The 25,208-nt window shown below is 35.1% G+C and overlaps 1 protein-coding gene and 1 long non-coding RNA gene across 2 annotated transcripts in view; both read left to right on the forward strand.

The window, feature by feature from the left end:
* LOC111439862 overlaps positions 1-3,542 on the forward strand; it is a 23,081-nt gene extending 19,539 nt beyond the window's left edge. The window contains exon 4 of the long non-coding RNA XR_002709873.1: positions 3,532-3,542. This is a non-coding gene — a long non-coding RNA (uncharacterized LOC111439862). The remainder of the gene's footprint in view (positions 1-3,531) is intronic.
* Positions 3,543-24,091: 20,549 nt separating this feature from the next.
* LOC111439861 (germin-like protein 8-2) lies at positions 24,092-24,928 on the forward strand. The gene is made up of 2 exons (XM_023077325.1): positions 24,092-24,275; positions 24,362-24,928. Exons 1-2 carry the CDS (start codon positions 24,164-24,166, stop codon positions 24,895-24,897), a joined length of 648 nt encoding a protein of 215 aa, XP_022933093.1. The 5' UTR covers positions 24,092-24,163; the 3' UTR covers positions 24,898-24,928.
* The last annotated feature ends 280 nt before the right edge of the window (positions 24,929-25,208 follow it).

Genomic DNA, 25,208 nt, shown 5'->3' on the forward strand with positions numbered 1-25,208 from the left:
AAACAATAAAAAGCAGAAGTATTCTACAGAGTGTCTTGTATTCTCTTCTCGATTGGTCTTAATAAAGAGTGCTAGTGTTTCCCACAGTGAGTTGTGTTCAACATTTGGTATCAGAGCAAGGTTAGTATAGGTTATCTGGTCTCTTGGAATCCTTACTATGCTCTGTGGTTGCAGCTCTGTCTGATCTTCCACATCATAAACGATTTCTTGAGATTAGTGGTGAGTGAGTTTCTTTTGTGTCGTGAGAAGTCTGTGACTCTGCAAGTCTTGTGTCAAAAGAACTTATTTGGTATTACTGAGGTATGGCCAACACGATGGGTGATTTCCAAATCGTTGGAGGAATCAGGAAACTCAGCAACAACAACTACAACACGTGGGCAACATGCATGATGTCCTATTTACAAGGACAAGATCTTTGGGAGATCGTTGGCGGGTGTGAAACTACGCCGCCAGAGGAGGATTCCAAAGGCGCCTTACGCAAATAGAGAATCAAAGCAGGCAAAACAATGTTTGCGTTGAAGATCACAATCGGAGAAGAGATGTTAGAACATATTTGGGATGACAAGACACCGAAAGAAGCATGGGACACGTTCGTGATGTTGTTCTCAAAGAAGAACGATACGAGGCTACAACTTCTGGAGAATGAGTTGTTGTCAATTACACAACGTGATATGACAATTGCTCAGTACTTCCACAATGTCAAATCAATCTGTCGGGAGATTACTGAACTAGACCCAAAGTCCGCCATTGTAGAATCTCGAATGAAGAGGATTATAATCCACGGATTACGACCAGAATATCGAAGCTTCATTACTGCTGTACAAGGATGGCCCACTCAACCAACACTTGTAGAGTTCGAAAATTTGTTAGCCAGCCATGAAGCCATGGCTAAACAAATGGGAGGCTTCACATTGAAGGGTGAAGAAGAAGCACTCTACACGAGTGAAAGTCAGAGCAATAATAGGCCGTCTACCAAACATGGATACAATGGTGACAAAAGAAGAAGCCACCAAGGGATTGCACGACCTGAGAGAGCTCAGAAGAACGACAACAAGAGTTTCCAAAGAACGAGATTTGTTGGTATTTGCTATAATTGCGAGAAAAAGGGCCATATGTCTAGAGATTGTTGGTCCAGGAAAAAGTCTATTGAAAGCAATGTGGCAATATCCAAAAAGAAGATAGAAGATGAATGGGATGCAGAGGTACTATGTCCCATAGAAGAAGACGAGCTAGCACTCATGGCGACAATGGAAGAGCATATCGATTATGAGGATGACTGGATCATTGATTCAGGATGCGTAAACCACATGATTGACGATCAAAGCGGTGCAATGGAAGAGGGGTGGCCCTTAGAGAAGGAAGTATTACCACGCCTTGAGCAAACTGAAGAAATTCTTCTCCAAGACATGGGGAACAAACTGAAGAAATTCTTCTCCAGGACATGGGGGAGCAAATTGAAGAAATTCTTCTCCAGAACATAGGGGAGCAAACTGAAGAGATTCTTCCACAAAAGACGGGGGAGCAAATTGTACACATTTGCTCAAGTGCTGATATGCCTAAAGATTCAAGTGACACTAGTGTTGGCGAGCAAGAAGTGACTCAACTAAGCGAGCCTAGTGAAAACGAAATGACACCTCAACAACTCAGACATTCAGAAATAATCCTAAAGGCAAATCTAGAGTATGCCAACGCAGTAGAAGACGAAGTTAATGAGCTAGAGACATATGAACAAGCATCACAAAACTTAGCTTGGCAGAAAGCAATGGAGGAAGAAACTATAGCCCTAGAACAAAATCAGACTTGGGAATTAGTGTCAAGACCAAGAGATACCAAACTCATCTCTTGCAAGTGGGCTTACGAAATAATGTGTACCCTGGATGGATCAATCGTGAGATACAAAACTCAGACTATAGATTCAGGGTTCTCTAAAGAATATGGACTAGACTATGATGAAACGTTTAGTCCAGTGGCAAAGATCATTATCGTACAAGTTCCTCCAGTATATACGGTAAATAAAGATTGGAAATTATGGCAGATGGATATGAATAATGCTTTCTTGCATGGAGAATTAAACAGAGAGTTCTACATGAACCAACTAAAGAAATTCGAAAATGAAGTTGGTGTCATTGATCAATATATGCAAAATTCGAAGAAGGCTCATTTGGATACATCTCGACGAACCTTGAGATATGTCAAAGGTACAATCAATTACGATCGTTTATACAAAAGAAGCGAAGACTGGAAGCTAGCTAGATATAGTGATGCTGACTATGCACGAGACCATGATACTTGGAGGCCAACCACTGGGTATGTGTTCAAGTTTAGTTCAGAAACAATTTCTTGGTGTGGCAAGAGACAACCAACAGTATCATTATCAACTACAGAAGCAGAGTATAGAGCAGCTCAGGAAAATACATGGCTAAAACTTTTGATGGAAGATTGGCATCAGAAAATTGAGTATCCAATACCACTTCATTGCGACAACCAATCTACGATTCGCCTAGCAGAAAATCTGGTGTTTCGTGCTAGAACAAAGCATGTGGAGGTGCACTACCATTTCATTAGAGAGAAGGCCCTAAAGGAAGAAATCGAGATGCAGCAGATCAAGACAGATGACCAAGTGGCAGACTTGTTTACAAAAGGGCTAAATACTGGCAAACATGAGAGCTTTCGCTGTCAGCTCAACATGGTGCAGCGAATGAGGACTAGTGCTGAGGGGGAGTGTTGAAATATCATCACTAGCCCAATAGAGTCAAGCCCAATTATTGTATGAGCCCAATATATTTATTTTAGTAAAGATTTTAGGAGAAAGAGATCTAGATATTTTAGGAGAAAGATTCAAATTTGTTAGTTCTAGATTCAAATCTGTTAGGTCTAGATTTATATTGGTTCAATATAGATTGTTTACTCTTAGTATAAATACCTCTCCACCCTACCTAGGTTATTCATCCAAGAAATCCAAAAACAATAAAAAGCAGAAGTATTCTACAGAGTGTCTTGTATTCTCTTCTCGATTGGTCTTAATAAAGAGTGCGAGTGTTTCCCACAGTGAGTTGTGTTCAACACTAAAAACCTATGCCCAAGACTTCATACGTCTCAAGCAGCATAGTCTAAATACCTACATCCAAGGCTTCATATGTTTCAAGCAACGTAGTCTGAACACTTATTCAGGGCTTCATGTGTTCACTGTGATACGGTATGAAAATCTATGCCCAAGGATTCATAAGTTCCAAGCGGGATTGTTTAAATACGTATGCTTGATGCTTCTTAAGTTCTAAGCAGTGTCATCTAAAAACCAACATCTAAGGCTTCTTACATTCCAAGCATTGTAGTCTAATTCGTGAATATGCTTTACCGTGGGAGGTTTAGGAGTTTCTTGCGTTTCTGAGTTTGAGAACCTTTGTTCGTTATCCTTGAGTGGTACCTAGCATTCTTTTATCTTAATAAATGCAGCAGGGCTTGTGTTGATATTTCGGTTGGTTCTTGATCTTAATACATTTTATAAATTTCTAGGGTTCTTAATCTCTTGAGTCACATATCTTAGCATATATTCTTAAGCTCCCATTAATTATGAAACCATAAGGAAACTTGCATTAGTCATTCAATATGTCATGATATCATAATATGTTCTTTATAAAATTATATAAGAGTCTTGGACCTGGGGTAAAGGTCGTTTGGGTATTGTCGGTTAGGCTTTACTTAGGCTCCAACTTAGTTTAGGTTCCAAACTTTAAATTTTGAGTATATCTTTATGTCTTTAGAAATAGTTCTTATCAAAATTAGTAAGTCATTTGGAGGATGTTACGTTGAAACATCTTAAAGAATCCTAGAGGCATTTTGGTCATTTTACTCCTAATTTTTGGTTTAGTCTTTAAAGTGATGCAATAATATTCAATCTATAAAAGATCATCAATCATCATGAAATAAGTTCTATTTTGAAGTTTCATAGTATTTGGAGGTCATTTAGGTCTCCAACCTAAGGTTATCGTCATAGAGGCATTTTTGTCATTTTTGCATCCTAAACTTGGTTCAAGCTCCCAACATGATCTAATGAGTCTCAAACATAAATTAATCCTTACAAAAGATAAATAAGACATTTCATAAAGGTTCATAACATTTAGAGGTCATTTGGATCATGAACCGAAAGTAAGTTACCTGAGAACCATTATGGTCATGTTATACCGTTACTTGGTTTAGCTACTTAAGCTTGTCTAATAGGAAATATTTTTCATATATAATATTAACATTACATAATATTCTTATCATTAAAATTTCATGGGTAGCGGAGTTCATTTAGTGGGTTATTTTAACATTACTTGAATCTCAAGCAAATCACTCAGTTTACGACCTTAACTCACGACACTTGGTATTTTTTTTTATCACATTCCCTTAATTCATACTCAGGTTAAGGTCATACTAAAATATAAATCATCCCTACAAATATTTTATCTTTGTCTCTAGTTTCAAAAATAATAAAGGTATTCATGAGAACCTGTCTATAAGAAGGTTAAAGTTGAGAAAAATGGAGGGAAGATTAGATTTTAGGTTGATAGGGTCGGTTCAGTTGAATAGGTCATGTCATCATCTTTTTCTTAAGAGGAAGATGGGCGTGGGCCTTTGCACCACTGCTTGAAAACGTACCTCTCTAGCTTTATTTAAAGCGTTTCTCCACTCAATTTTTTCATGAAACTTATAGATGGCGTTACAGGAAAGAGCTAAGGATTGATTTCATATCTTTTCGTGGATTGTAGCTCGAGTTATAACCTTCTAAAATTCGCCGAAAAATATGTGCTTAGTTCAAATAACCCATACATATTTTTGTTGGTTACGTCGTTCTAGATCTTATCAAGCTCCGATTCCTTCATGAAACTTGTTGGGAGTCGTGCATGAGTTGGTAGGAGAGAAAATGATTATGGAAGAAATTCAAGGAAGAAAAACTCCATAATCTAAAAGGTTCAATCTCCAGTTCAAGGAATTCTCATTACTCGATTCTTGTCTTAAAACATTGTCTAGAGTTTCTTATTATGAAGCTTGCACAACCATTGATCTAGAACAGTGCTGGTTTTTCTCTTTTTATTTTAAACTTTTATGAATACTCATCGAAAATATTCATTCCAATGAGGATGTTGCCCATTAGTATGCTTGCATATTTTCTTTGGTGGCATTTTCGTAACTAAGAGTATCTTTAAGGGCATNTATATACGGTAAATAAAGATTGGAAATTATGGCAGATGGATATGAATAATGCTTTCTTGCATGGAGAATTAAACAGAGAGTTCTACATGAACCAACTAAAGAAATTCGAAAATGAAGTTGGTGTCATTGATCAATATATGCAAAATTCGAAGAAGGCTCATTTGGATACATCTCGACGAACCTTGAGATATGTCAANATAAAGAATTAAAAATCTAAAAAGTTTCTTTAAAATTAGGAAAATAACCTTTATTCAGTCTTTTTCCATTCTCATCGTTTTGGAAGGCCTTAAATCCCTATAAACTTTGTTATTTATGGGGATTATTTGCTCAACCTCTTGTCCTTACTTTAATCACTTAATTTTTTTTCTTCGATCTTTTAGAGGGATCCTTTAGACCTTATCTAAGTACCTTAAATTTACTTGAGGTACATTAACCTTACTTTGGGTATTACAAATAATAGGGATAATATGTATGCCACTAGTCCAATCTCATCTAGAATATTTAAGGGTTCGATGAAGCATGAACTTAGCTTGCCCTTCCGCATAAACTTCAGGATCCTTTTTGTTGGGGACTCCTTCAAGAATAGCTTGTCGACAATCTCAAACTCAAATTTGTTNAGATCAAGACAGATGACCAAGTGGCAGACTTGTTTACAAAAGGGCTAAATACTGGCAAACATGAGAGTTTCGCTGTCAGCTCAACATGGTGCAGCGAATGAGGACTAGTGCTGAGGGGGAGTGTTGAAATATCATCACTAGCCCAATAGAGTCAAGCCCAATTATTGTATGAGCCCAATATATTTATTTTAGTAAAGATTTTAGGAGAAAGAGATCTAGATATTTTAGGAGAAAGATTCAAATTTGTTAGTTCTAGATTCAAATCCGTTAGGTCTAGATTTATATTGGTTCAATATAGATTGTTTACTCTTAGTATAAATACCTCTCCACCCTACCTAGGTTATTCATCCAAGAAATCCAAAAACAATAAAAAGCAGAAGTATTCTACAGAGTGTCTTGTATTCTCTTCTCGATTGGTCTTAATAAAGAGTGCGAGTGTTTCCCACAGTGAGTTGTGTTCAACACTAAAAACCTATGCCCAAGACTTCATACGTCTCAAGCAGCATAGTCTAAATACCTACATCCAAGGCTTCATATGTTTCAAGCAACGTAGTCTGAACACTTATTCAGGGCTTCATGTGTTCACTGTGATACGGTATGAAAATCTATGCCCAAGGATTCATAAGTTCCAAGCGGGATTGTTTAAATACGTATGCTTGATGCTTCTTAAGTTCTAAGCAGTGTCATCTAAAAACCAACATCTAAGGCTTCTTACATTCCAAGCATTGTAGTCTAATTCGTGAATATGCTTTACCGTGGGAGGTTTAGGAGTTTCTTGCGTTTCTGAGTTTGAGAACCTTTGTTCGTTATCCTTGAGTGGTACCTAGCATTCTTTTATCTTAATAAATGCAGCAGGGCTTGTGTTGATATTTCGGTTGGTTCTTGATCTTAATACATTTTATAAATTTCTAGGGTTCTTAATCTCTTGAGTCACATATCTTAGCATATATTCTTAAGCTCCCATTAATTATGAAACCATAAGGAAACTTGCATTAGTCATTCAATATGTCATGATATCATAATATGTTCTTTATAAAATTATATAAGAGTCTTGGACCTGGGGTAAAGGTCGTTTGGGTATTGTCGGTTAGGCTTTACTTAGGCTCCAACTTAGTTTAGGTTCCAAACTTTAAATTTTGAGTATATCTTTATGTCTTTAGAAATAGTTCTTATCAAAATTAGTAAGTCATTTGGAGGATGTTACGTTGAAACATCTTAAAGAATCCTAGAGGCATTTTGGTCATTTTACTCCTAATTTTTGGTTTAGTCTTTAAAGTGATGCAATAATATTCAATCTATAAAAGATCATCAATCATCATGAAATAAGTTCTATTTTGAAGTTTCATAGTATTTGGAGGTCATTTAGGTCTCCAACCTAAGGTTATCGTCATAGAGGCATTTTTGTCATTTTTGCATCCTAAACTTGGTTCAAGCTCCCAACATGATCTAATGAGTCTCAAACATAAAGTAATCCTTACAAAAGATAAATAAGACATTTCATAAAGGTTCATAACATTTAGAGGTCATTTGGATCATGAACCGAAAGTAAGTTACCTGAGAACCATTATGGTCATGTTATACCGTTACTTGGTTTAGCTACTTAAGCTTGTCTAATAGGAAATATTTTTCATATATAATATTAACATTACATAATATTCTTATCATTAAAATTTCATGGGTAGCGGAGTTCATTTAGTGGGTTATTTTAACATTACTTGAATCTCAAGCAAATCACTCAGTTTACGACCTTAACTCACGACACTTGGTATTTTTTTTTATCACATTCCCTTAATTCATACTCAGGTTAAGGTCATACTAAAATATAAATCATCCCTACAAATATTTTATCTTTGTCTCTAGTTTCAAAAATAATAAAGGTATTCATGAGAACCTGTCTATAAGAAGGTTAAAGTTGAGAAAAATGGAGGGAAGATTAGATTTTAGGTTGATAGGGTCGGTTCAGTTGAATAGGTCATGTCATCATCTTTTTCTTAAGAGGAAGATGGGCGTGGGCCTTTGCACCACCGCTTGAAAACGTACCTCTCTAGCTTTATTTAAAGCGTTTCTCCACTCAATTTTTTCATGAAACTTATAGATGGCGTTACAGGAAAGAGCTAAGGATTGATTTCATACCTTTTCGTGGATTGTAGCTCAAGTTATAACCTTCTAAAATTCGCCGAAAAATATGTGCTTAGTTCAAATAACCCATACATATTTTTGTTGGTTACGTCGTTCTAGATCTTATCAAGCTCCGATTCCTTCATGAAACTTGTTGGGAGTCGTGCATGAGTTGGTAGGAGAGAAAATGATTATGGAAGAAATTCAAGGAAGAAAAACTCCATAATCTAAAAGGTTCAATCTCCAGTTCAAGGAATCCTCATTACTCGATTCTTGTCTTAAAACATTGTCTAGAGTTTCTTATTATGAAGCTTGCACAACCATTGATCTAGAACAGTGCTGGTTTTTCCTCTTTTTATTTTAAACTTTTATGAATACTCATCGAAAATATTCATTCCAATGAGGATGTTGCCCATTAGTATGCTTGCATATTTTCTTTGGTGGCATTTTCGTAACTAAGAGTATCTTTAAGGGCATGTTTGTAATTTCCCACTTTTTATTATTATTTTCCCAAAAATCTAAACTTTTTCTAAAAATTCTTTACCCCTTTGGGTCATTCCCTCCTTCATCAGCACCTTAAATTCTTTCTCAATAAAGAATTAAAAATCTAAAAAGTTTCTTTAAAATTAGGAAAATAACCTTTATTCAGTCTTTTTCCTTTCTCATCATTTTGGAAGGCCTTAAATCCCTATAAACTTTGTTATTTATGGGATTATTTGCTCAACCTCTTCTCCTTACTTTAATCACTTAATTTTTTTTCTTCGATCTTTTAGAGGGATCCTTTAGACCTTATCTAAGTACCTTAAATTTACTTGAGGTACATTAACCTTACTTTGGGTATTACAAATAATAGGGATAATATGTATGCCACTAGTCCAATCTCATCTAGAATATTTAAGGGTTCGATGAAGCATGAACTTAGCTTGCCCTTCCGCATAAACTTCAGGATCCTTTTTGTTGGGGACTCCTTCAAGAATAGCTTGTCGACAATCTCAAACTCAAATTTGTTACGCCTTGTGTCGGTATAACTCTTTTGTCTACTTTGAGTCGTAACATTCTTGTTTCGATCTTTTACACGACCTAGTTGGTAAATTAAACCAACTTTCTTCTTAATAGTTCATGTTCGCCTGTCTCATCCTATCTATTATTCAAGCAAAACTTTGAATGAAGTTCAACTGAATTATACAACAAACAAAAAATAGAGGTTAGTTATAGTATTTGCTGTTAAAGATTTCAAACCTTATTTATTTGGAGCAAAATATGAAAGGGAACACTGTTCACCCAACAATCAAACACCTCAGGATGAAACCTAATGTTAAGTCAAGATTAATGAGATGAATTCTACTACTACAAGAATTTGAGATACAAATCTTAGATATAAGGGAGCTAAAAATCATGTAGCAGATCTCCTGTCTAGGTTGGAAAAGAAGAAATAGATGATGCATTACTTGATTAGCAGAAATTAAAGAAGAAATAGATGATGCATTACTTGATTAGCGGATATTAATAATTGTAGGCAGTAACAAGGAAGCAAGAGGTCCCTTGTATGAAATCATAGCCAATTTTTTAGCCCTTCCCATCAGAGGAGCAAAATTATTAGGAAATTTTTTTTTAAAAAAAAATTTCCATAAATTCTGGAGTTACATTTTTTATGCTCCTTTTCTTTTTAAGCATTATGGAAATGGTAACGAGAATATGCGTTCTAGATAGTGACATACTAATATTTCGTGAGCAGTACCTTGCGTCCCCATACGTAGGACATTTTAAAGGACAAAAGACAGTTGCTAAGGAATTTTAATCTTGTTTTTATTCGCCAACAATTTTTAGAGATGCTATGGAATTTTGTAGATGTAGTGATCAATGTCAAAGAACAAGAAGTATGAGTAAGAAAAATGAGTACTCTTAAATTTTATTTTAGAATGAGAGCTTTTTTATGTATCTGACATTGACTTTACGGGGTCATTTCCTCCATCTTATATAATTTGTATATCCTAGTAGCTGTAGTTCTGTTTCCAAGTGGGTAGAAGCAATACCTTGGCCATTCAATGATGGGAGAACCGTACTCAAGTTTCTAAAAAGGAATTTATTAACTTGGTTTTGTGTACCAAGGGAATTAATTAGTGATGAAGGATCATATTTCGTAAATACATTGATGAATAGCGTTTTGGAGAAGTATAATGTAAAACATAGGGTGATAACACATTATCATCCCCAGACCAATGGATAATCAGAGGTCTCCAACAAGAAATAAAAATTATCTTCAAAAACATTGTACAGCCTAATAGAAGGGATTGGTTTGTGAAGCATGATAAGACATTATGGGCGTACACGACAATCTTCAAAATCTCTATAGGGATGTCCCCTTATAAGCTAATTGTTAGGAAGACATGCCATCTACCCCTAAAACTTGAACCTAAAGAATTTTGAGCATTTAAGAAGTTAAGTTTCGATAATGCTAATGCTGAAGATATTATAGATAGAAAGGTGATGGAAATTGCAGCCTCAAGTAAGAATAGTATGGAAACACAACCCCATGTGACAAAGAGGTGTGATACACTAGAATTCACATGTAAGAACAAGCACCTATTCACCGCCGTTTGGAAGCCCTCACGGTCCCCCTTTTCTCTACCTTTTCTTTTTCTTCCTTCCACCTCCTTGTCATCCCAACCACCCATTCGCCGCCACAAACACCGTACCTCGTTGTCGTTGCCAATGTGCAATGCTACAGCAATAGCCATCGCTGCCACCATCGGGAAGAGTGAATAGTTTTTCCTGTTAAAACTAAATTTTTTTTTTCGAGAATCTTATTGTTAAGTAAAGGCTATTCACATTATCGTAAAAATGCATGAACTCTCATTTTGTTTGCTACATGCCAAAGAATTACCTTATGAACTTGAATATAATTAGTCATTATATATGAGAATTTTCTTATTTAACAATGCAATAATTCAAATTAATTGTTGATCCTTTCGAATTAGAACCTTAATCGGGCGCCTTAGACCAATTCGGCCATTTCAACTTTGATGTCCAAGCAAGTACAATAAGGTATCTCACTAGCATATGAGATCCCTCCCAAAATTCAACGTAACTCTATGGTCTTGTGCAATAGTTACTAGTCAACTTTCATAGATGATGTTCAAGATTCGTGATACCGTATTGAACAATGATGAGGTCACACCTCTCCGATACTTGGATATTTATAATTAACTTCCTAAGCAATGTAAGCTAGCAACCAAGATAGCATAAAAGCTAGTTCACTCTAAAACTCATATAGGCTATTTGCAAAATCGTGGCACAACAGGCTTATTCACTCTAGAACTTTGTTCTGAATCATAATGCTAATCAAATCTTGGAGAAATATGATTAGAATGTTCAGAACCATTTGTTTTAGCCATTCTTGAAACCAATTTTAATTCAACTCTAAATGAGAAGAATGAAGCAAAAGGAAAGATCAACCAACAAAGGGATGAAGACAACATAAAGAAAAAAGGAGTAAGAAGAATAGCTTAAGACAATGAGAAGAATAGCCTGAGACAATGAGAGGGAAGTGAGAACCTAAAGGTCACTTAAAGGAGACGATGAGAGGGAAGTGAGAGCCTAAAGGTCACTTAAAAAGGACTGGATAACTCTCTAATCTAATTTCTTACTCTCTTTTCTTATTCTATTAATTTACAGGTTTAAGACGTTGATTACTCTTTGTAAATTAGTGTGTATGGTGAAATAAACCTTATAAAGGAGGCGAGAGAGTCTTGTGTGGTTTGTGTGGTTAGAACATGTTGACAATGTGATTTTAGTTTATAGGGTTATTGGTTAGTAACCTACATGTTTATTTAGTTAGCCACTTTAGGTACTTATTTCTCTCATTCCAAAGAAGAGAGAGCAAGAAAATCTTCCTTAATACTCTAGTTCCATTGCAAGATACTTAAAAGGTAATTGAAAGCTTAGAAATAATTCTTCTTCTAAAGCCTCGTAAATAAAGAGTAAAACGCATATGCCGACACCTCATTTCCAACCAAAAATAAAAATAAAGAAACCGGAAGACCCATTTTAAGAATTTCATATAAACATATCACTAGTGGAGACCAGTGGAGACCTTGAAGCAAATGACAAATTATGTAAAATTTACGAGGATATGCTCACTGAAGAAAGTTTGAAGAATTCAAGGTAGTGCAACCAAATAAGGAGGGTGTGTAATTCTAAAAAATAAGGTGCCACTAAACGAAAAAGGCATAGGCTCATTCACAATTCCAATATCAATGAAAAAAAAAAGAAAAAAAACTAAACCGAGCATTATGGGACTTGTGGTCAACCATCAACTTAATGCCTTGTCTATTTATAAGAAGTTAGAGACGGGTGAGGCTAGACCAAGTATAGTCACCATCTTAGTTAAGAGGTCAATCACTTGTTATTGTGAAATTTGATTTTAAAATATAAGGTTAGTTGTGGAATATATTTTATATAGCATAATTAATTTTCCCCCCTTAATTTTAGAAATTGGTTCTTAGTATATTTTATTTTATTTATTAGATTTGGTTAGTAATATATTTGGTATACTTTATCTCATTTTATTAGGATTTGGTTAGCAGTACATTTTATATTATTTTTAGAAGTTATTTGATAGCTTGTATACTGTTTAAGTGGTATAAACATTGCTAAAGATAGAAACTTCAATTCCATCTCTTTCTCATTCTTAACCTAATATCAAAGCAGGTAAAATGGAAGATATCAGAGCAATGAAATGGAAGAACAGGAGAGATCAGAACAGAAGAAAAGTGATAGAGATAGGGGAACAGAGGACTATGGATGAATTGGGATCACCTTCCACACGATATATCATCAGTCCTCATCTAAAAAGTTTTAATTTCAGGTCTGTACAGTGATTGTCCCTCATTGATCACGGCAAATCATCAATATTTTTTCTCTCAACAATAAAATCAAGAACATATTCATTATTAAGATGTTTTTGGCAAACTGTCCAGACTCCGTCACCAATAGGTAGCCTCCTCATCTCAATCTGGATCTTGAATTGGCTATATATATTCTCAATCATTCTCCTAGACCGAAAACTGTGGGTGACAAACTATTCTCGATCGTCCAATGTCAAATACTACGTTATAAGCATCTTCGAATTTCTTGCCAAAGCTGAAAGGTGGCATGCTCAAGATATTCGTATTTTCTTTCACAGCATTTTAAGGGGACTAGTGATGGAATGATTAGATGATGACCAAGCTCTCACGTTAAAAGATCTCTCTCCATTATCACTGACAATTATCTTTGGCATATACCCCTCATTAAAACAACTTGTCACATATTTTCCCTTCCAACTACTTCTACTTCACTATAAACCATTAATTTTTCCTTCCAACTCCTTCTACTTGACGAAGGCTACATAAGACTCTTGACTAAAGTGATAAGATATCCGATTCAGGTTATCCTCTGAAACTTCTTTAAAGGAATCAAGAATCTACTTGACCATAAACAACAAATTTTCTCCTTGACCAAAGCTACATAAGACTGTTGGCTAAAGTGATAAGATATCTGGTTCAGGTTGTCCTCTAAAACTTTTTAAAAGAATCAAGAATCTACTTGACCATAAACAACGAATTTTCTCTTCCAACTGCTTCTACTTAACCATAAACAACAAAGGCTACATACAACTGCTGGCCAAAGTGATAAGATATCCTGTTCAGGTTATCCTCTGAAACTTCCTTAAAGGAATCACAAACTTGATGCTTAGAGTATCCATGTGCATAAACCTCTCAAGTGATTCAAGGGAATATCGATCTTGGTGTTCTTAAATATCAAAATTTTCTTTTTGGTGTAATCAGCCAAATCCAGCTTCAAAATTTCAGATGTTAATTTAACACATCATTATTACATTCACCATTATGAACAAAATTTTAGATGTTAATTTAACATATCATTATTACATTCACCATTATGAACAGAATGGAGATTTACTTGTTCCATCAAATTAAATGGGACAAATTACCATCCCATAAATCATTTATGAACTAAGAAGTGATCATCGAGATATTCACCTATTCCAACCAAATTAAATGGAACAAATGACCAGTAGTGGAGTAAATCATTATCACGTAAATCATTTATGAACTAAGAAGTGATCACCTAGATATTCACCTAACCTATTCTAACCAAATTAAATGGGACAAATTACCAGTACTGGAGTAAATCATTGCAGTCTATTTCTCTGTTATGCATCTTCCCTGTTAAACTCAATTATTTATTGAAAGTCTAAAAATAAATCAATGTATCCATATCATGAGCAAATAATTGTTTAGAGTTAACAATAAATCAATGTATCCATATCATGAGCAAACAATTGTTTAGAGTTAACTTAAAGATTTTCACCAAAGCTTTGTGAGGACAACCCTTTGATATTCTGAAAAATAAATTGGGTGTGATTAAAATACACTCTCCAATTATGTTTTCATACTTTGATCTATGAAAGAGAAGTTGGGTGCAATTGACATATCCTCTCCAACTACTGAGCCCGAGTATTAAGAACTTGTGGAATATATTTTGTGGAATATATTTTATATAGTTGGAATCGGTTAGGTTTTTTTCCCTTAATTTTAGGAATTGGCTTTTAGTATATTTTATTTTATTTACCTATTTGTTTTAAATTATATTTGGTATATTTTATCTTATTTTTGTTAGCAGTATATTTGTTATATTTTATAGTTATTTTTGTTATTTATAGGAGTTATTTGTAGCTTGTATACTATTTAAAGATTACAATCCTACCATGTTTCACATTCTTAACACTTAAATTGGTTAGACCATTTTTAAACCATGGAAGAACACTAGTAGATGTCCACATGGAAACCATCACTTTAAGAATTTGTAACCAGTAAGTGGAGTTTGATATATAAATGACGACCTAAAATATTCAAGAGGCCGAGAATGCTCATAAATTTATGAGCTAACAGAACAACCATTTGAAGAGGAATGAGATAATGTGAATATATGCAAGAAGAAGAAAGAAGATGGAGTAATTTTATCGAACATTATGCAGTTTTGTATGAAGTCAACAGAGTTATTCAATCCCTAGAATTAGAGGGAAGAAAAAGTTCACAAATGAAGCCATCTATTAAAGAAGCACCACAACTAGACTTGAAACGACTGTCCCCTAGCCTAAATATTCATATCTAGGTGACCAGGAGATACTACGTATTATCATCTAAGCAACACTGTCATCCGTTCAAAGAACATGCTTCTAGAAACATTAACAAAGCACAAAAGGGCAATATGGTCGACATTGACAGACATAAAAAGGATTAGTCTTTTACTATGTATGCACACGATTCAACTTGAGGAAGGACAATTTAAAATCATTGATCAACAAAGAAGATTAAATCCAATGATGAATGAAGTTATTAGAAAAGATATTATTAAGTAACTATATGCTGGAATAATCCATCTAATTGCAAATAGTAGTAGAGTTAGTCCTATTCAATATGTTCCAAAGAAAGAAGGAATGACACTAGTAGGAGATGAGAATAATGAGCTGATCCCCACTAGAATAATGAATGGACAGAGAATGTGTATGGATTATAGAAGACTGAACAAGGCAATGTGCAATAACCATTTTCCCTTGTCATTCATTGATCAAATGTTCGATAGACTTCTAGAAAGTCACATAATTATTTTTTAGATAGCTATTTGGGATACAACAAGATTACAATCAATTTAGAAGACCATGAGAAGACCACATGTACATGTCTGTATGACATTTTTACCTTTAGAATGATGTCTTTTGAGCTATGCAACGCTCTAGAAACATTCCAATGATTTATGATTTCCATTCATGGATGACTTCTCAGTTTATAGAGAATCATTTGAAATCAGTTTGTGTCGTTTAAGGAAGGTTGTACAAAGGTGCAAGGAGAAGAATCTTGAACTAAATAGGAAAAAATGTCATTTCATTGTCAATGAAGAGATAGTGCTAGGCCACACGATATTTAGAAAAGGAATAAAAGTGGACACATTCAACATTGAAACTGATTCAAGGACGAATACTTTTGAAGAGGGGGAAGATGATAAGAATCACGGTGTTGCATAAGGATTTTTCTTATTCGAGGATGAATCCTTTTGAAAAGGGGGAAGATGATAAGAATCACGGTGTTGCATAATAACTTTTCTGATTCAAGGACGAATCACGGTGTTGCATAATAATTTTTCTGATTCAAGGACGAATCCTTTTGAAGAGGGGGAAGATGATAAGAATCACGGTGTTGCATAATGATTTTGAAGAGGATAAGAATCACGGTGTTCCAAATGCATTGCTAAGAAGATTTAATTAAAAATGTCAAATTAGCCATTCAAGCAAATCAACATTTGTTAAAAATAATTATTTTTAATTTCATAAATTATGTAAAAGTCAAAGTCAATTTGACTTATTCTTTTGTGGAGATGAAAGGGATCGAGAATAAATCCCATCCACAAATGTTTTTTATCGGGAGACTATAAATACCCACAATATCTTATGTAAAATTCAGATTTGTGGATGAATGTAATTCAAATCTCAAATTGAGACGTTTTCCTTAGAAATTCGAGCATCATATTTGCCATTTCTAAGTTTCAAGCAATTCTTGTAGTAAAATTGCATGAGAGCCATTCAATCAAGCCTTGATCAAGTTAGATTTTTTAGTGACTCAATTTAGAACAAGGTTCCAAATCTTGCTTCTAGATCTTCGATCATAAGAGGTAATCTAATTCTAGCCTTATCTCTTGGTTGATCCAAATTTCGTATAAAGAGGTGTTAATTACTTTTAGAGAGTTCTTGCTAAAAAAGCTTGGATTGTTGGACTGAGGATTAGGGTTGCCTTATCAAGGAGAAACCAAGAAAAATGATGCCAACACTCTATTCATTATTCAGCAAGCAATTCATGACACTATTTTTTTCACGAATTGCAGCAGCAACCATATCAAAGCAAGCATGGTCAATTCTACCGAAGGAGTTTCTAGGAGATTCAAAGGTCATAACAGTGAAATTGCAATCTCTTATACGTGATTTTGAAACTCTGCTCATGACGAATGACGAATCAATTGCTGACTTTTTGTCAAGAGCAATGGCAATAGTTAGTCGGATGCGTACTTATGGAGAGAAAATTTCAAATGAAACAATTGTTGCAAAGGCGTTGAGAAACTTAACTCCAAAGTTTGACCATGTGGTGGCTGCCATAGAAAGGTAAGGATCTATCAATACTCTCCGTTGATGAACTGATGGGCTCGCTTCAGGCTCATGAGGCAAGAATCAATAGATCATCAGAAAAGAATGAAGAAAAGGCACTACAAGTGAAGAAGACAGCCAACAACGAAGGCAACGAAAAAGAAAATATTCATTTAGCAGGTAGAAGTTGTGGAAGAGGAGGATTTCGCAGCTTCCATGGTGATCATGATAACAGGGGTAGATGTTGAAATGATGGATAAATGCAGTTCAATAAACAAAGTAATATAAGGAAGGTCATACAATGTTACCATTGCAGAAGGTATGGGCACACAAAAACTAATTGTGGGTATAAAGATCAACAAATAAATTTTGCAGCAGAAAATGGAGAAGAGGAAGAAAAGCTTTTTATGGCGTGTACTGATATTGATCCAAAAAAAGGTGACTTATGGTTTGTTGATAGTAGTTGCTTGAACCATATGACAGACATCAAATCTTTATTCCAAAGGCTTGATGAGACGCAAAGAATTAAAGTGCAACTTGGAAATACAAAAGAGATGCAAGTTGAGGAAAAAGGTACAGTGAAAGTTGAAACTAGTCATGGTAAAATAAAACTATTAGATAATGATTCAAAAGAGATTATAGATGAAGTTTCTTTAGATGAAGAGAAAAGGATCAACTCCAATACATCTCCTAGTGCCTCCACTACAACACAAAATCTGTCAAATTCATCATCTCAGCATCACTAAATAGTAACTCATCTCTTGAAGAATTGAGAAAGATAAATAGTACCTATTTATCAGTTTGATGGAGATTTACAAGATGTCTATGTAACACACTTAGAGGGATTCATAAAGAAGGACAAAGAAACAAAGGTATACAAGCTGAGACAGACATTATATGGGTTAAAGCAGACATACTTACTAAGGTTTTGTCAAAAGAAAAGTTCTGCTAATTTAGACAATTACTTGACATCTGCAACTTTGAATCAAGGGGGAGTGTTGAGAAATGATTCAAAGTATTCAAAATTGAGATATGATTTAAAGTAGTTAGGATATAATTCAAAGTATTCAAACTACCAAGATTTTAGGAGATTGTCAGTAGATTTGAATTTTATCTAGATTTCCACAATTTACTAGTTAGTGTATAAGCCTATAAATATTGAAATTGTGTAACTCTTCTAGCATTGAGTCCGAGAACAATAATAAAGCATGGAGCTTTGATCTATTCCTATCTCTTCCAATATCCCTTTTTCCAACAAAAACTTCCAACAAACGTGGGTATGTTTGAGTGACTATGAAGACAAATCTGAAATCTATTGGGCTTTGCTCGTGTAGGTTAAAATTAGCCTGTGACATCATGCATGAAGAGAAAAATTATTAGCAAATAAAGAGGTTCTTCCATGAAGGGAAGGATTTACATTTTAGATGACCCTTTTCTTTTTAAGCATTATGGAGATGACATATTAATAAGATGCGTTCCACACCGTGAAATATCGATAATAATTGAGCAAAGCCTTGCGTCCCCATGCGTAAGCAAAATTTAAGGACAAAAAACAGTTGCTAAGGTATTCCAATCTTGTTTTTATTGGACAACAATTTTTAGAGATGCTATAGAATTTTGCAAATGTTGTGATCAATGTCAAAGGACAAGAAGTATTAGTAAGAAAAACGAGCTACCCTTCAATTTTATTTTAGAAGAAGAACTTTTTGATGTATAGGGCATTCACTTTATCGGGGCCACTTCCTCCATCTCATGGAATTGTTATATCCCAGTAACTATGGATTATGTTTCCAAGTGGGTAGAAGTGATAGCTTGCCCACCAAATGATGGGAGGACCGTATTCAAGTTTCTAAAAAGGAATCTTTCACTTCGGTTTTGCGTACCAAGAGCATTAATTGATGATTAATTGATGATAAAGGATTGCATTTCGTAAAAACAAGTACAATGTGATGAGACATCATGGGCATTAAGGAAAACCTTCAAAATCCCTTTAGAAGGTTTTCTTATAAAGAAGACATGGCATCTATGGAAAAATTGAAATTAAGATGATCTGGTCCATTTATATTCAACAAAGACACTCCTCCGATATTTAATTGGAAAAGTCCAAAGGAGCATAAAAAACTGGGCAATAACCAGTGAGGGGAAGGATATTGCAACCTCGAGAATAGAAACACAACGTGTGGCAAAGAGGTGTGATACACACTAAGTTCACATGGTAAGAACAGGCCTTAAGGAATTATGCATGCAAAAGGAATCTAAAGTATCTCTTCACATACGACATCGAGAATTACACAACAAAACCTATGGAGTCAGTTACATAACAACCCCTACAAAATGACAGGATGGTAAAATACCATAGATTTATTATATAATATAATTTATTATAGCATGATGTGACATAACATATCATAAAATAACGTAACATATTAAGAATAACATTGCATATCCATAGTCATAACGCTGTAACTTTCTAATGTTGAGTGACCTACTTATTTTTTTTGTGGGACTATAATTTCATAATCACATTATGAACCTTTGTTAACTTTAAACATGTTCATAATCATCAAAACATCCTATCGCATACACATTTCATGTCTAGTAAGTTATGAAATAACAATCAACATAATATATTATCTTTCATAAGGCATGCTTGATGGAGACGAAGTGTTCGCCGCAAAGTCATGGGAACTTTCTAAGCCTACATCATAGGTTAGTCTATAGAATCTATAAGCCTCGTGCTCTAATAATAACTATAACAACTCGAGTTTCTATTAAAAATAAGGTCGACTGCATGCATGACATGTCTATTGTGCGAGAAAAATTCTTTTTAAAAATTAAGTAAACAATGTCGTGGACTTAAACATTCAGAGTAAAATCTTTAACACAACAAAAAAAAATACATAATTTGTAACATATACGTCCGAACTCATCATATTGGGGAAGTATCTCGATGCACATGACAAACAAATATGCGTGATATCTCTATAGCTTATAATCATGGCATAATGTATGGTTCAAGACAGAGCTTCATTTATCTATAACATAATCACTCTGTGAATTATGCTAACATAATTCGTGTACATTCTAGCCTAGCTTTCCTAGCAATGTCTACGGAGGTTCATGGGTCATAGATTTTCAATCCCACTTATGTTTCTCATTCTTTAAAATGACATCAAAGCTTTTCATTATTAACCAAGTTGGGTGTTATTAACCTACACTCTCCAACATGACACTTTCCAACTTGAGGGGGAGTAAAGACAAGTTGAGCGTTATTCACCTACACTTTCCAACATGAGAGGAGTATTGGAATATATTTTATATAGTCGTAATCAGTTAGGGCTTTCAATCCCACTTATGTTTCTCATTCTTAACATGGTATCATAGCTTCTCATTCCTAATATGGTATCAGAGCAGGAGAAGAGGAAGAATATAAGAAAAGTAACAGAGATCGGAATAGAGGACGACCGATGAATTTGGATCACCTTCCACTAGATATATCATCCTTTTAAGTCCACATTTCAAAAGTTCTAATTTCTAGTTTCTATAGCGATTGTCCCTTATTGAGCACCTCAAGTTATCAATATTTTTTCTCTCCACAATAATCCAGATTTCATCACAAACAGGCAGCCTCCTAATCTCAATCTGGGTCTTGAATTGGCTACAAATATTCTCAATCATTCTCTTAGATCGAGAATAGTAGTCGGCAAACTGTTCTCTATTGTCCAATATCAAGACTACGTTATAATCATCTTCAAATTTCTCACAACATTTTAAACAAATTCAATGGTGGAATGATTAAAAGATCTCTCTCCATTATCACTAACAACAATCTTGGCACATGTCCCTCATTAGAAGAACCCGTCGACCTATTTTCCCTTCCATATGCTTCTGCTTGATCATAAACAAGATATTCACGAAGGAGACATAAGACTGCTGGTCAAAGTGTTGTGATATCCTTGTTTGGGTTATCCTTTGAAACTTCTTTAAAGGAATCAATAAGAAACTTCTTTAAAGGAATCAAGTTTCTTTAAAGGAATCGATAACTTGATGCTTAGAGTAGCCATGTGCATAAACCTCTCAATTGATTCAAGGAAACATCGATCTTGGTGTTCTTAAATATCAAAATTTCCTTTTTGGCGGAATCAGCCAAATCCAGTTTCAAAATTTTGAATGTTAATTTAACACATCCCTATTACATTCACGAGTTTGATCAGCCAAAGTATTCAAGTGTTCCAATCAAATTAAATGAGATAAATTACCAACTCTAGAGTAAATCATTTATGCATGAACCAAGAAGGAGCTCTTCCAGTTTTGAAATACATCAAAGGAGGTCTTTTTTTGGGTTTTACATCTTTTTTGGAAATTCAGTAACTTTTTAGAATTCTAGAAAGCAAACCAATGTGTCCAGATCATCTGGATTTTCCATCTTATTGGTAAATTCAATTATTTCCTTGAAGTCTAAAAAAACAAACCAATGTTTCATATTTTGCATCTTCATGAAAAATTCATTTATTTATTGAAAGTCTAAAAAGAAAACCAATGTGTCTAGATGATTAGAAAATACTGGTATAGAGTTAACTTGGCAGATATTTTCATTATTGGGAATACGACAATTTTATTTTTTTGAGAGATAAGTTGAGTGTTATTAACTTACACTCTCCAGCTTGAGGGGGAATAAAGACAAGTTGAGTGTTATTGACCTACACTTTTCAACTTGAGGGGAGTATTGGAACCTTCCTCGCTCCTTCGCTTCCCTTCCTCTTTCTGTTTTCCTTACTTCATAGGCCATACTCAAAGTCGAAGTCACGACCGACATGGGGGGCTCGAAAAAAGAACGAGAATCGGTATCGTGGTGGTACTACGAGATGGTGATTTATCGTATAGAAGAATAGATCCGATGGATGATCAACAACTATGAAGACATCGCCGATTGAGTTAGGGTGAGGAGGGGGGACTAGGAAGTTATCGTATAAAGAGAAGGTGGTAGGTCACCTGAGAAAAGTACTATGGTGGACTTGTGTGAGGAGGAGTACTCATCCGAGGAAGAACTTGATTCCGACGAAGAAGAGGAGTTTGTTTGCTAGAGGTACGATAAGACGGAAGAAGATCTACTATTTTATATAGTCGTAATCAATTAGGACTTTCAATCCTATTTATGTTTCTCATTTGTAACAATTATCAATTTCATAACAACCTCATATAAGATGACATGACCACAAAATAGCATAACTTTATTACATGAAATAACTTATCCTGACATAACGTGGCATAACATAGATAGACATAACATAGCATAGCTTAACACAGCATAGCATAACATCGAACAACATAGCATAGCATAACATCGAACAACATAGCATAGCTTAACATATCATGCATACATATGAAACGTGTAGAGGTCACATGGACACGAGTCATCATACATAATACAATTCATTCAAATCCTCCCAATCTTCATTTATTTATTAAGATCTTAATATCTTGATAGCCACATCTCGACCAAGAAATAATCAATGGTACAAATGACCACAATATCCAGATGCAATTCTTTCACCTATCTTCACTAACCATCTATTTATTTTCCTGTCTTTTGAATTTGCTTTGGTGCAACATTTTCTTGACAGCTAGATGAGAATGTGAAGAACCACGCCATCCTCATATCTAGCCACTGCTTTTTCGATAGCTTCATACTAGCCACAAATTTCCTCAATAGGCAAATAGGCCTTCTATCTAATGACAAATACATCCAAAGAGTATTTAGATGTCAAAAACATATGTGCTTCTCAAATGTTAAGACATATATCAAAAAGCAAAAGCAGAAAGCTAGGAGAAAAAAAAAAAAACAACAACTTGATAAGAAACTTTAGCTTATCAATGTTAGATGAACACGACCCTCCACAATGGTACGATATTGTCCACTTTGAGCATAAGTTCTCATGGCTTTACTTTGAGCTTTCTCAAAAGACCTCAAACCAATGGAGATTGCAGATAGAAGAGCGGGAAGTAGCATATCTTTCAAGAAACAAAACGATGTTACTTACAAGCAAGGTATCCGCCCCCTGAATAAAATCAAAGAAGTTATCTTGAATAAAAGAAGGGAAGCAGTATTGATTATATTGACGGATTGAGGACATCGGTCATGCTTTACCAATTTCCAATACTTACCATTGATCCTGCTGATGTAATTTTAGCATAAAAAGCTTCTATTTCTTTAGCCTTTTTTATTATAAATGCAGGATCATTCTCTAGATTAACTCACAATCATTAAAAATATCATCCCATGTATTGGAACATGTGCAATATTGCCCTGCCTTTTGGAGCAAATGTCCATATCATATCTCCCATCCATGACCTTTGATTTCTTTCCGACATCAAAATTTAAGTCCTCAAGCCTGGAACAAGGCTAAGTAAAATGTCCATACCACTGAAGTTGATCTTAAGATAAACTCTTTAGGGTACTTGGTAATTCTAGGAGGAGGTTGGTTAGAGAGGGACGGGGAGAAAGAACTTGTGAAGAGATAGAGATTGAATACAACTTGAAGTTTGAACTTGTTTATTTAGGCTTATGGTTGTCTAAAAATTATGTGAAAATTACATTTGAAAGGTTGGATCAGAGATCTACCACTTTTGATAAGGAATCCCAACGTGTGACTCGTCTCCTAAAGTGTAGCTTACATATATTGCTATGAACATATTTTTATAGTGTTTGATTAAAGCTGTAATATGTTTAATATAGCTAAAATATTGTGCTTATAATAAGTTTTTTTTTTTAACCTATAATACAGTATACAAAGCCAAAACATACCTAATATTAGTTTACTTTTCTAAAAATAGATTCACATTTAATAGCATATTAAAAGAGACATTTTTCTGGAAGTGTTGGAAAGTTGTTGAGCCGTCCACCAATTAGGAAAATGTTTACAAGTGATCTATAAATACAGCTTCTTTATGTCCTCCTTAATTCAAAGCCAAGGCATATATAGGGTGCTTTGGTGTCTCACCCAAATCTCCAAGTGTTTGTGAAGATCAGCTCATCATGGCCGCCCCACTTTTGTTTCTCACCTTCCTGGCTATAACTTGTTGGGTTGCATGGGCATCCGAGCCAAGCCCACTTCAAGATTTCTGCGTTGCAGATCTCAACACTCCTGGTAAGCATTCCAAAATATATATATATATATATATGCATCTATTTTTGGACGTCATTATTGTTGATGCTTGTTTCATTGTGAGACAGTGAAAGTGAATGGCCTAGTTTGCAAGGATCCCAAGCTTGTGGAAGCCAAAGACTTCTTCTGGAGCGGATTGAATGTGCCAGCCGCCATAAACAACCCGGTGGGATCCCAAGCAACTCCTGTCAGTGTTGCCCAAATCCCAGGGCTCAACACTCTTGGCATCTCCCTCGTCCGCATTGACTTCGCCCCACACGGCATCAACCCTCCCCACACGCACCCTCGTGCCACCGAAATCTTGACAGTCGTCGAAGGCACGCTCCTGGTCAGCTTCGTCACCTCCATCCCGGAAAACCGTCTCATAACCAAGACCTTGAACAAGGGCGATATGTTCGTGTTTCCTGTCGGTCTCGTTCACTTCCAACAGAATATCGGGAATGGCTCTGCAGTCGCCCTTGCAGCTTTGAGCAGCCAAAACCCAGGTGTTATTCTCATTGCAAATGCAATTTTTGGATCAAACCCGGACATCTCCACCGATATCCTTGCAAAGGCCTTCCAAACCGATCCCGCTATCATCGCCAACATTCAGGCCAAGTTTTAGACAGTGTTAAGGCTTCATTTTGGGGCGTGCTTTGTACTTACTGATCTTCACATATATATATATACACACACACTATTATTTACGTGAGATTTTGAAGTGATAAAGCAAGTCATTTCTATACCTTTTAACACAATAAAATTATGATACCATTAACACAATAAAAGGATGAGGTTGTTAGAAAACACTCGTACAACTAAGAGAGGCAATAAACCAACTCACTCATCATTCAACTTGTTACACAATACATATATAGACAAAATAGCCACACTAACCGCTATTAACTACCCTTAACCGCTAGTAACTACTCTTAC

This window comes from Cucurbita moschata, unplaced genomic scaffold (genome assembly GCF_002738365.1).
Source record: "Cucurbita moschata cultivar Rifu unplaced genomic scaffold, Cmos_1.0 Cmo_Scf00112, whole genome shotgun sequence".
In the NCBI taxonomy this organism is placed as follows: Eukaryota; Viridiplantae; Streptophyta; class Magnoliopsida; order Cucurbitales; family Cucurbitaceae; genus Cucurbita; species Cucurbita moschata.